Genomic DNA, 12,722 nt, shown 5'->3' with positions numbered 1-12,722 from the left:
CTTTAATTCTATCTTCATATAGCTGACGGAAAGTGATTTAGCCTTAGCACCACAATGTGTTCTTCATTCTAATGGTTTTCAAGTGTAGCAAGAAATTTTACATCGCTCTTTTTCATTCTACAATTTCTTTTGCTGTTTCTGGCTGCTGACTGGCTACCAGGGAAAGTAAGACTACAGCACTTCTGACATTAACTGGGGAGGGTCACAGGCAACTGGGTTAGCCAAATCACTTCAAATCTTACCTGTCCTAGATCCAAGGGAATAAGTAAATTGTTCTCTAACCTGATCAGGTGTGGGTTAAGGTGTGGGGACACGGAATCAGAAAGGTAAATACAAATATGACTCTATTTTATTTTAGGTCAACCTGTCAGCAGGAAAACAATGAAACAAAAACAAACAAAAAATGATCTTGTTTTGTTTTGTTTAACAACAGTCTTTGGTAAAGCATCTCCTCAAAAAATCACACACACACACAAAAAAAAAGTTTTTATCAGTTCTAGTATCTTCTCTATTTCACATCTGTTTGTTTGTTTTCTTATGAAGTTAAGGAAAGCATATCAGGAGTAATGTGAAATGCTGAGTGCTATGTTTTCATCAGTATTTCTGGTTAACACAACAGGAATATACAATTGATATATTTTTCGCCCAAACGTGGTATGACAGACGTCTGAAGTTCAACAGCACTATAAAAGTGCTCAGATTAAACAGCAACATGGTTGGGAAGATCTGGATACCGGATACATTTTTCCGAAATTCCAAGAAAGCTGATGCTCATTGGATAACAACTCCTAATAGGATGCTCAGGATCTGGAATGACGGCAGAGTGTTGTACACACTGAGGTATTTACATCTGACTTTAATTTCAACTTCTCAAGGGAAAACCAAAGAAAAGGCTCCTGTGAATTAAAGTCACTTGACCTTAATCCAAAGGAAAAAACAGTGTTGTTTCCTGTTACTTATGTGGACAACCCTGAAAAAGGAAAAAAAGTTTTTTTTTTTTTTTTTTTTATTTATTTTTTAATGCGATATATTTGATATTGATAAAGTAAAATGGTTTCATTTCTACCTACAGATTTTTCTGTCTTCCTTCACAAATAGTTACATTTCTATACTAAAAGAATATAAGCATGGTTATAGTAATTCATCTTCATTTTCATGTATGTACTATTGTTTACCAGTAGTTTGGTCCATACTGTCTTTTACCTCTTTATTAGGTTAAACTAAAAAATTCAAAATATCCTTGAATCAAATAGATGTTAGAAATGAGGTACTGCAAACACCAGAAGCCTCATATTCTGAATTGATTAGTGCTTAGCTAGATGAAGTTCTACCTGAGAAAATATTTCATTCCTCAAATATCTAATGAAAATAATGATTCTCTTTTTAAGATTGATTATTTATGACTTAGGTCAATACCTAACAAACTAAACTTGGTATGCTCATCTCCAGATTTCTCACTTGCCTGAATAGTTTTTCTTTTGAGACAGATTTTCCTTATAAGTCTTGTAAATAATTGTTATATGCATGCCTACATCTAAATATTGCATATGCAACATTTACTAATTTAAAAAACACATTCCCAATTATCATAATATATTTCCTAAATGTGGAAAGTCTAGGTGCATTTTTTTTTCTAATGTGGTGTAATATTTGGCTGTATGTAAAATGTAGATAAAGGAGGTGTCTGTTCAAGAGACCTTATAATTTAAAATAAAAGTACAGTCAAAATTATCAGGCTTAAGACCTTCTGAATTTTAAACTACGTTTTCAAATTGTTATGGATTTTCTGCTTTTGTTTTGCTGGGTGGCAAAAAAGAAAGTTTCAGGACAGTATATTCATTAGCATTTCAATTAATAGTTTTGAATCTTTCCTTAAGACAACCTTTTAATACTGTAAATGTTTGAATTACAAAAAGGAGTCTTATTTCATAGTTATTTTACATTCATTACACATTGCATCACCAGAAGATATAAGAGAGTGATTGGAATTGAAATCCAGTGCAAATCAAAGTCAGCCTGATAAAGAATATCCCAGGTTCACTTTTGAAATGTTAAATTGGACTTTGCTATACCAATATCTCTTTGGACTTGGAACCTTTTTCTTCAAACCACTGTTTCCCTCATTAGAAAGAGATATATTTGATAGATCTTAGAAACAGTTAGCCAATATTTATGTATGTTTAGTTGTCTAGATGAGTCACAGCAAGCACCAAGTAGGATTCATCCAGAAATGAAATGTGATAGTACCATTGCAAATCTGCAATCCTGGCTGAAGAGAAGAGGGCTCCAGGACTGATGGCTGATTTTTTATTGGCTCCCCCAAGCTCAAGAGCAGTCCATTCTGACCAGCAGGAAATTAAGCAAGGAAGTCTCACATGTCAACTCAAAGCTCCTGACAAAATTCAAATGTGGAAAGAAAATGTAAAATAGGCAGAAGCTGGAACAGGTGACCCAGAACACTGTCCAAGCTCTCAGAGACAGAGTTAGGAAAGTCAAAGTTCATCTGAAATTGAATCCAGCAAGGGACATAAGAACATAAAGAAGAGTTTCTTCACATACATCCGCAACAAATGGAAGACTAGGAAAAATGTGGGTGACTGCCAAATGGGAATGGAGACCTGGTCTCAAGGGACACAGAAAAGGCAAGGAGTATCACACAGAATCACAGAATCATCTAGGTTGGAAGAGACCTTCAAGATCACCTAATCCTACCTCTGACCTAACGCTAACAAGTCCTCCACTAAACCATATCACTAAGCTCTACATCTATACATCTTTTAAAGACCTCCAGGGATGGTGACTCAACCACTTCCCTGGGCAGCCCATTCCAATGCCTAACAACCCATTCAGTAAAGAAGTTCTTCCTAACATCCAACCTAAACCTCCCGTGGTGAAACTTTAGCCCAGGGAGGAAGGGAGGAAGGGGGGAAGGAAGGGGAGAAGGAAGGGAGGAAGGAAGAAGGGAATGGGAGAGGGGAAAGAAAGGGGGAAAGGAAGGGGGAAAGAAAGGGGAAAAGGGAGGGGGAAAGGGAGGAAAGAAGGAAGGTGGGAAGGAAGGGGGGAAAGGAGGAAGGGAAGAAGGGAGGAAGGGATGAAAGGAGGAAGGGAGGAAGGGAGGAAGGAAAGAAGGTCACTCCTGAGTCTCCTTTTCTCCAAGCTGAACAAGCCCAGCTCCCTCAGACGCTCCTCGTAAGACTTGTTCTCCAGACCTCTCACCAGCTTCGTCGCCCTTCTCTGGACTCGCTCGAGCACCTCCATGTCCTTCTTCTAGCGAGAGGCCCAAAACTGAACACAGTACTTGAGGTGCAGCCTCAGCAGAGCTGAGTACATGGGGACAATCACTTCCCTAGCCCTGCTGGCCACACTGCTTCTTATGCAAGCCAGGATGCTGTTGGCCTTCTTGGCCACCTCAGCACACTGCTGGCTCATATTCAGCTGACTATCAACCATCACTCCCAGGTCCTTCTCTGCCAGGCAGCTTTCTAACCACTCATCTCCCAGTCTGTAGCTCTGCTTGGAGTTATTGTGCCCCGGGTGCAGGACCCGGCACTTGGCCTTGTTGAACTTCATACAGTTGACCTCAACCCATTGGTGCAGCCTATCCAGATCCTCGTGCAGAACCTTCCTACCCTCGAGCAGATCGACACACACACCTAACTTGGTGTCATCTACAAACTTACCAAGGGTGCACTCGATCCCCTCATCCAGATCATCAATGAAGATACTAAAGAGGACCGGCCCCAGTTCCGAGCCCTGGGGGACGCCACTAGTGACCTGCCTCCAACTGGACTTGACTCCATTCACCACAACTCTTTGGGCCCAGCTATCCAGCCAGTTTCTAACCCAACGAAGCGTGTGCCAGTCCAAGCCATGAGCAGACAGTTTCTTGAGGAGAATGCTTTGGGAAACAGTGTCAAAAGCCTTGCTGAAATCAAGGTAGACCACATCCACAGCCTTTCCCTCATCTACCAAGCACATCACTTTGTCATAGAAGGAGATCAGGTTCGTCATGCAGGCCCTGCCTTTCATAAACCCATGCTGACTGGGCCTGATCACCTGCTTGCCCTGTAAGTGCTGTGTGATGACACACAAGATAATCTGCTCCATGAGCTTCCCTGGGAATACAAGGTTGCCTTTGCCTTGCAGTCTTTACTGGTAAGACAAACCTCCAGCAATCCCAGGTTTCCAAGATGAGTGGGAAAGCCTGGAGCAAGGGAGGCATATCCTCAGTGGAGAAGAACCAGGCACAGGCTAAAATACCAGACAGCAAAGTGGATGGATAACTTCATGAGCTGCCAGGTGCAAAGGGTTGTGAGCACTGTCATGAAAGAAGGAAAGAAGCCACTAGAGGTGTAGTCCCCAGTTTGGTGCTGAGTCAATACTGTTTAACACCTTCGCGTCTTCATTAATTACCTGAACAATAGGACAGAGTGCATCCTCAGCAAGTCTGTAGGTAATACAAAACTGGGAGAAGTGTTTGGTATATCATAGGGTTGTGCTGACACTCAGAGGGACCACGACACACTGGAGAAATGGGCCAAGAAGGATCTCATGGACTTCAACATAGGAAAATGTAAAGCCCTGTATTGGGTGATGAATAACCCTATGCATTAGAACAGACTGGGTGCCAGCCAGCTGGAAAACACAAATGGAAATACAGGAAATTCTGGTTAAACATAAGAAGCTTTCTTACTGAGAAAGTGGACACACCATGAAACAGATTGCCTAGCGCGGTTGTGAGGTTGTGAAGTTTCCATGCTTGGCAATATTGAAAGCTTGGAGGTGCTTTGTCTTAGAGAATATCTACTCAATTCCACAAGAGAAAACAAAAGGAAAAAACAAACAAACAAACAAACAAACAGTAGCATAATCTGATTCCATCCCATTAACAATGCTAAATTTGTTTATCAGAGAAAAGACACTTAAAGGAAGAACTTTTTTTTTTTTCCATATTATAATTTTCTTCAAATGAAACTGAAGATGATAGAAATGAGAAGAGAAAGAATGGACAATGTTCTTAACACACAGAATTATCTCTCCTTTTGTGTCACAAACACATTATCCCTTAGTATCAAGAGAAATGAGTTTTGTTCCTAAATCCCTAATGTAGAAAAGTTTCCTTTTGACTATATTAACTTGTTGACTAGCAGCCACAGCATTCCTCTATAACACACATATCCACACACACACACACACACATCCACCCAGTGGGAGATTCAGGGAGACATCTGCATACAGCACTGACGTGCATGAACCAGGAAGCACACTCAGCTCACAGAGTTGCTCATTTGGACACCGAGGAACCAGGAGGAAAAAACAAAAACAACAAAAACACTACAAACAAACAAAAAAATATAGTTTTTATATGAACAAAAGGAGCAAATAAACATCACCTCTTCCCCTCCCCACCTCCTCCCTCCTGTCCACAGACTTTTCTTCTTATGGGTTATTTGCTTACAGCCCATGTATCATGCAGCTCATGTCAGGACTGGGATCCGTGTAAGCTAGAAGCAAGGAAGGGATTTGGTGAAAAATTGTGGAGCTTTTAGCAGGGCATACATCTAATCTAATTTTGGATTTCCAAAAGTACATGTATCTATGTGATGAATATCTATAGCACCTACATCACTTGAGTTATAATTGAGACTTTCATGATAGTCAGTGGAGAGAAAAACCTTCCTGGTGCATTCCTCTTCCAATTTAATTCAGATGTCTATTTTGGAATGCAGTGAAGTATATCCCCAGAGCACCTTTCTTTTCACTGGATGTAAAGATGGCTGAGATGGCTATCTTGGATGCAGATGTCTAAAATTGGACTCTTACACATCATTTCTGAAATAGTATATATATATATACATATATACATATATATATATATATATATATGTAAAATACATTTCCCTAGTGCATTATGGCATGTTGTGACACAGAGACTTGTCACTGCTCAGGAGAAAACCTGTGTATCCACTCAAGGACTTGCCAGTCATGAGTAATTCTGCCATTTCAGATGCATAGGAACAGAACTTTTAATATCTCATTGTACTGTACAGTAGATGGTAAGGACCAAAATAACTAAAAAACAAACAAACAAACAAACAAACAAAAAAACACACAATAACAACAGACCTGCTTATCAATAAGCATGTCTTCCTATATTTGGAATAGCCAAATTAATATATCCGTATCAATAATTTACTTTTGCTTTCTATATTCATTATATATATGCATATTTCATAGTCAGATTCCACCCTAGTAACCACCCTTGTTTTACTTGCCATGATATAGCTTTCAGTACAAACTTCTCAGGTGTGTTCTGTATAACCTTATCTCTTTCTCCTCAGGCTGACAATTGATGCCGAGTGTCAGCTACAGTTGCACAACTTCCCAATGGATGCCCATTCCTGCCCCCTGGAATTTTCAAGCTGTAAGTAACATGCTTAAAGATAACTCTTTCCTGACCCATGTTGAACTATTTATTAAAAAATTATATTTGTATACTTAGTGCCAGATAGGTTATATTCTTAGCTAGACATAATGTGATCGTTTTCAGTTTTATTTTGACATTATTTTGAAGTATATGGATCACATATGTTCACAAAAAATGTTATATAAAACGCGTGTGACTTCTGGGACCCCTGCTATTAATATTTATGCTTATATCTTAGCATAAAAGTAGACATTTTTATTTCCAGCATCAAAGCCTTGTGGCCTGACACTTTCTTTTTGCACATGGTTGCTCTACTATTGCAATGGTATGAGTTAAGTGTTTGGCTTTTTGCATTCATGTTGAATGAATTCTGTGTCCAGCTGAAGAGTTTTTGACTATAAATAAAGGGTGGGGCAAACAAGTGAAAAACTCATTTTTGAAAACTTTACCTCACATGCTATTTTAATTTATAATAACTAAAATGTGACATTAAGTAAAAGGCACTACTAAATAACTTGAGGGAAATAACACGCATATATATAATTTACTTGCAATATGCTTCTCCAGTTTTTTCCAGAAATAGAAAATAGTATTTTTACTCCCCAGAATACATTAAAATCCTAGCAATGACTATGAAACAAAGCATTCTGTATTTTCCTTCGCAATAAGATGGCTACCCAAGAGAAGAGATTATATACCAATGGAAGCGCAGCTCAGTGGAGGTGGGGGACACAAGGTCCTGGAGGCTTTACCAGTTCTCCTTTACGGGATTAAGAAATACAACTGAGGTAGTGAAGACCACATCAGGTAAGACAACTGATTTATTTATTATCACATTTATTTACAATTTACAATTGTAAATAATAATAATAGTTATAATAAAAATAATAAAATATAAATATAAAATACAATAAATAATACAAGTACAATTTATTTACAATTATATTAAAAGAATTAGAAAGAAGGAAATCTCTGACTGTTTGGAACTTGGCATTAGCACTTCACAGAAAAGATATAGGGTTTAGTATTTCTGAAGAGAAACTCACAGAAAGAAAAGTTGTTGCCGATTGTCCATTCTTGCATTGTCCTCCAAGAAATGCTTAGAACTGGCAGAAGAAAGCTACTGCTGCAAGAGGTGAGTGAGCGAAGTACTTCCTAGCCTGCTTCGGCATAGAAAACAGCACAGCCTCCAAGTAATAATCTGATATTGGTTTGAATATTTTACGGTTCTGTTCCAAACTCCTAGAAGCAGAAAGTTAGGCTTGGACAGAAACGAAATTCAAAGTCCTATCCTCTTTACTATAGCAGCTCCAAGTGTATTTTTCTCCTTAAAACAGGGCACATTCAGCTCTCATTAAAGAGAACAGTCTTGCAAGCCAGAGTCTCAGATGATTTTCCTGCATATTTTTATCTCCTTGGAAACAAGTAATGGAATTTAAAATGATAAATGAGGAAGGACTTAGATTTTAATAAAAATGGCAATTTTAACCCTACTAGCTAAGCAGGAAAATACATTATTCTAGACATATATTGTTGTATTTGTCAGTGGAAAGGAAATCATTGAATATGAGAAAGGATGCAAAGAAGAATTACATATTAATATTCTTGTACATGCATGGTATCCCTTGTCTTTGATTTCTTACTTTAATGAAAGCAGTTTTTCTTTTCAGGTTTCTTTTGACTTTCACCTTATTTTATTGTTCTGGCAAATATATTGGTTTAAATTCAGACATTTGTGTTTATTTTGACTACAGAAATATCCCGATCTGTTAGAAAGAATAACACAATTATTTCTAAAAGGTCAGCATCACTATTATATTCAAAAGGAGAGCGAGATAACACCAGAGCTGAGAGCAGCCTGCTGTGCATTATACTGGAATGCAAACAAATAGTTTGAGAATTAATTCAACTTCTACCTCCTGAATCACTGGATATTAAGCACCAATGACATGTTTGGTCTTAGGAGCAGGGAAAAAACAGAATGAAGTCTCCAAGCAGTAGCCACATTTGCCTTGTGACCCCTTCTGGCATTTTATCTGAAGGAAATATTTAGTCAACTATTCAAGAAAGCATTCGACCTTTCTCATTTTCCCAGGGAAATAAAAATACAGTTGCAAAAGAGGACAAGATAGCAGTGTGCATGGGAGCCATAGCTGCTAATAACTACCATTACACATGATATGGTGGAGCTGATCTCAAAGCAAAAATATAAACAGCAATGCATCACACCTCAGACTGCCCCTGCAGCAGGCACAGCGCAAAAGGCACCAGTAAACTAAAGCGTGGTCTAAGATCTCATCCTGCACTGGCTGATCACTAGATTTATGTCAGCCATAACTTGAGTTCTCCTTATTTGCTCCTTTTCTTATTTTTTATTTATTTATTTATTTATTTTTGTTTAAGCGATTCTCTGATAAACTTATTTTGGCCAGAAATACAAAGCAATAAAATCTTAACCTACTACAGGCTTCATATCCACATCTTACGGTGGTGAATCAAAAGCACTCTAATGTTCTCTTAATGTGAAGTGAGCACATACTGGGAAATAAGCAGAGAAGCACAGAAAGAAAAAAAGATAGTTTCCCATGCAAAGAAAGCCCTTTTTTTTTTTTTTTTTCAGGGAACAGCAATTCAAGCTTGTAGCACTACCATCATGTTGTACCAGTAATTTTCAATATGATGACATACACTATACCTTTTAGTTTGCTGAAACAAAAATAAGTGATTAGCAGTTAGCATGTCCTTTAAAGCAGAGTCCCTCTAGACATCCCTTAACCCCTAAGAAGAAGTGCTCATGAGAACTACTCAGTATCCTGACCTACTCTAAAGATCTGAGTACAAAAACTTGGAAAACAATCCTGTGTATGTTTCTTGTCCTGTGGTTATCTTAAATTTGATTTTCCTTGACTCTTTGGTTTATATGACTGCAGATATGCAAGAAAATTTGATCCAGGTGCAGAATCTAAATAATGAGAAAGTGAAGGGAATAAAACAAGAGATTGTCATGAATGTGGTCTACCTCCTACAAATATTGTGATAAAGCTGGCAGGGCCCAAAAACTGTTTGTTGCTTACCTAAATGCCTTATTGGCATGCTGGGAACTATATTAAGTACAATATTTCTATTTTTAGGTAAAAAAAAAAATAAATTGGGCTGAGAAAATACCTAAAATTACTCTGACATATACAGAGCTGCCCAAAAAGAAAATAAAAATAATCCAAGCTATTAGATTTACTTGCAACCTATGTACAGCCTGATTACACAAGAGTTTGAATACCCAAATAGCCAAAATTAGTCACAAGGCTTTATGCAACTAATTGCAGTGCTGTGGATAATGGAGTTTAGGTACAAACTAATGACAGTCCCACTGGTGATGCTTTGGAAGAGATACGAGCTTAGGCACAGTGGAGGAGATTAAGGAGATGTCAGAAAGAGGACTGTACTGTAATTCCCTCAACTCTTCCACAGACTAAATTTAGATGACAACAGAACCCAGTGAAACCTGAACACAAGATGTTAGTGTATGAGACTGAACAGTTATAAAACAGGAGGAGCCTGGGGTAGTGTTAAGGTATTTGAAACTGGAGTCAACTTTCCATATCTATGTTTACTCCATTTTAAAAGAAACTCTTGATTCTCATTGTCTCCCAGTTACTAACACGTCCAAGTCCTTGAGGGCTATGCTGTCCCAATGACTGGAGCAGAGAAGAGAATCAGAAAGGATGGCTGAGACTTGGTCACTAAAAATTCCCTGCTATTCCGTTTCTGTCATGTCATAGCTGAATGTTCAAGATCTGGGCTGAGTTAAGGGCAGAGGGAAGCAAGAACCGATGAGTGTAAGCTCCTTAATATCTGATGAACTTGTTGAGGTGACATTTGTCTGCAGCTCTTCCTTTGCAACCAGTGCAGAAATATAAGACTAACTGAAAGGGCCAGATGTTGGAATTCAGCCCCCTATTAGTTAGAAAACCCTGATAACAACAGCAAAAAGGAGCTAGAATAAGACAAAGGTGGAAAAATAAGGCAAACTGGAAAAGACAAACTATTCTGTCTGTCTCTCTGAAGTGAGCCATTCAGAATCATCAGCTTGTTGCTCTCCACACGGAACATCCCAATGTGACTAATGTTCTGTGAAAGTCACAGACCAAGCAATAAGACATGACTTAGCTAATGGAATCTGCTGTCCATAATAAGAGAAGCCACTAAGAAAATGTAACTCTCAAATCACTGCTCCATGAACTTTTAATTGAAATTGTTAGATAGTCTCTACAATTAACAATATATTACCAGTATATATTTATTGTCTTTGCATTACTACCTATGTTGTGTAAACAGCAGTGATTAAGCTTAGATTCTCTGGAATAAAATGAATGTTAAAATATATTATTTGAGTTATGTAAAATATTACAGTTGACCTGACATAAACTGAGATGGGTTTAAGATTTATTGTATTATTGAATTGCATTCGTAATCATTGCTCAAATGATTAATATTTTGATAATATTTTCATATATTCATATTTTTCATAATATTTTCATATTATTCATAAATTGATCCATATCTTGGATCAATTACTCAGAAACTACCAATTGTCATGTGACCTTTTGGCTCACAGTGTAAGGTCCCGTTCCCTGAATGGTACTGAGATTCTTCAATAAAAAATGAACAAGTTAATGGGAAAGTCTTGGGGACAAAAAAAGTAGGTTTTTTTTTGTTTGTTTGTTTTTTCCAAAGTTTAGATGGATACATTCATGAGTAATCCTCACAAAGCAATCTGTTATGTACTTTACAAAATCCTACCTCAAACCTAATGCTGAGGCACCTAGCTGTTTTTCTTTTACATGTTCAGAGTTCGTGATATTGCCTTTGGTTATTTAAAGGTGTCTGATCTATTAGATATGTGTTCTACATGTTACAAATCTAAAACATAAGTGTGGCAGAGAATGGACAGTTAACACAGAAAACAAGTTGTATTATATAACAAGCAATAATAATAAAGATAAAAACAAAAATTACAGCTCTAACACAAGTTATCCTCAATATTCTCATCCCATCCTCAATATTTTCTTTTCGTATTGCACACCACATGTAATTCAAATTACACCACATGTAATTCAAATAATGATAGTTCTTGGCTTTGCTTTAAAAACTATCTTAAATTCAATTTCTGACCTTTCATATTCACCATGGATTAAAAACAGGGAAAAAATGTGGTTAGAAAACAGTGCAGCAAGTCCACCACTTTTCTTTACTTTGGATGTCAAAATGAAAATATTACAGAGTGTAGCCAAAATCACGTAAGAGAATAAAAATGTCTATAGCTTAGGAGGCACTTCAAGGAAGTTTTTCTACACAACTCTCTCACCTCTGATTTGACTAACAAGAAAGATAAGCTTTAATCTTTCTGATTATTACTGCAATGCAACAAGCGATGCAGAAGTACGAGATCTGTAATACAGAATGCACAAGTGAGTGTTATCAAACAGGGAGATGTAGCACTTTGTGAAAAAGATAAAATAGGAAAATTCAAAAATCTGAAATTTGTTACTTAAAATAAAGAGTGAAAGATGCTATTAAGGAAATAATAAAATGCACAAATATGAAAAAGTCAGGAGTTGCTGAAAGATAGAGTGAGAAAGAGCAAGAGAGAAAGAAAGTCCAAAAATACACCAGGATACAGAATGTGATACTGTTGCAAAAAACCTACTTTTTTTTCTGGGATTCATGGCCCCAAGTGCTGTATATAAATTTGAGTGAAATATCTGTTCTACTAGGTGAAAAACTGATGTGAAGTTGTTGTTCCTAATTCAAAAAAGTGTTTGACTTTAAGTGCAGCCTTGTAAGAAAGTGAGGGGAGTGCAGGAGATGGTAGTAAGTAAAGGGTTTAGAGAACATGACCTATGCAAACATTTGGAAGGATGTGACTAGCCTGGAAGAAAGAATAACTGGTGATCAAGGAGCTAATGCTCATGTTCTTCACTTAGGGTTAGGGAAGAAATAATGAGCTGCTTTTCATCAAGTAAGATTTAGGCAGGAGAGTAAAACACTCTTTTAAAACCATAATAATAATTTACACTGACGCATAGGAAGATTGTAGAAATGCTAAAATCAGAGGGTTTATGAAATACGAGACAGGCTAGAAATATAGCGATCCTACCTCAGACCAGGAGGAAAGGACTCTTTCAATCAATAAGTTTCAACAAATTTCATAAAATTAATGCACAACATGCAGTTCTACTGATTATTCAGTGTTTTTGAATGGACATCCTGCTACTGAATACTGTATTATGCCAAA

The 12,722-nt window shown here is 37.4% G+C and overlaps 1 protein-coding gene across 2 annotated transcripts in view; it reads left to right on the top strand.

Moving 5' to 3' along the window:
• GABRG2 (gamma-aminobutyric acid type A receptor subunit gamma2) overlaps nt 1-12,722 on the top strand; it is an 80,422-nt gene that overhangs the window by 31,988 nt on the left and 35,712 nt on the right. For both annotated transcript variants that reach the window (XM_005018904.6, XM_038186592.2), the window contains exons 4-6: nt 620-840; nt 6,342-6,424; nt 7,097-7,234. In XM_005018904.6, the coding sequence (XP_005018961.3) occupies nt 620-840; nt 6,342-6,424; nt 7,097-7,234 (442 nt within the window). The remainder of the gene's footprint in view (nt 1-619; nt 841-6,341; nt 6,425-7,096; nt 7,235-12,722) is intronic.

Source organism: Anas platyrhynchos, chromosome 14 (assembly GCF_047663525.1).
Source record: "Anas platyrhynchos isolate ZD024472 breed Pekin duck chromosome 14, IASCAAS_PekinDuck_T2T, whole genome shotgun sequence".
Lineage (NCBI taxonomy): Eukaryota > Metazoa > Chordata > Aves > Anseriformes > Anatidae > Anas > Anas platyrhynchos.
The sequence above is the reverse complement of the archived record's forward strand: the minus strand, read 5'-3'. Positions and strand labels throughout refer to the sequence as shown.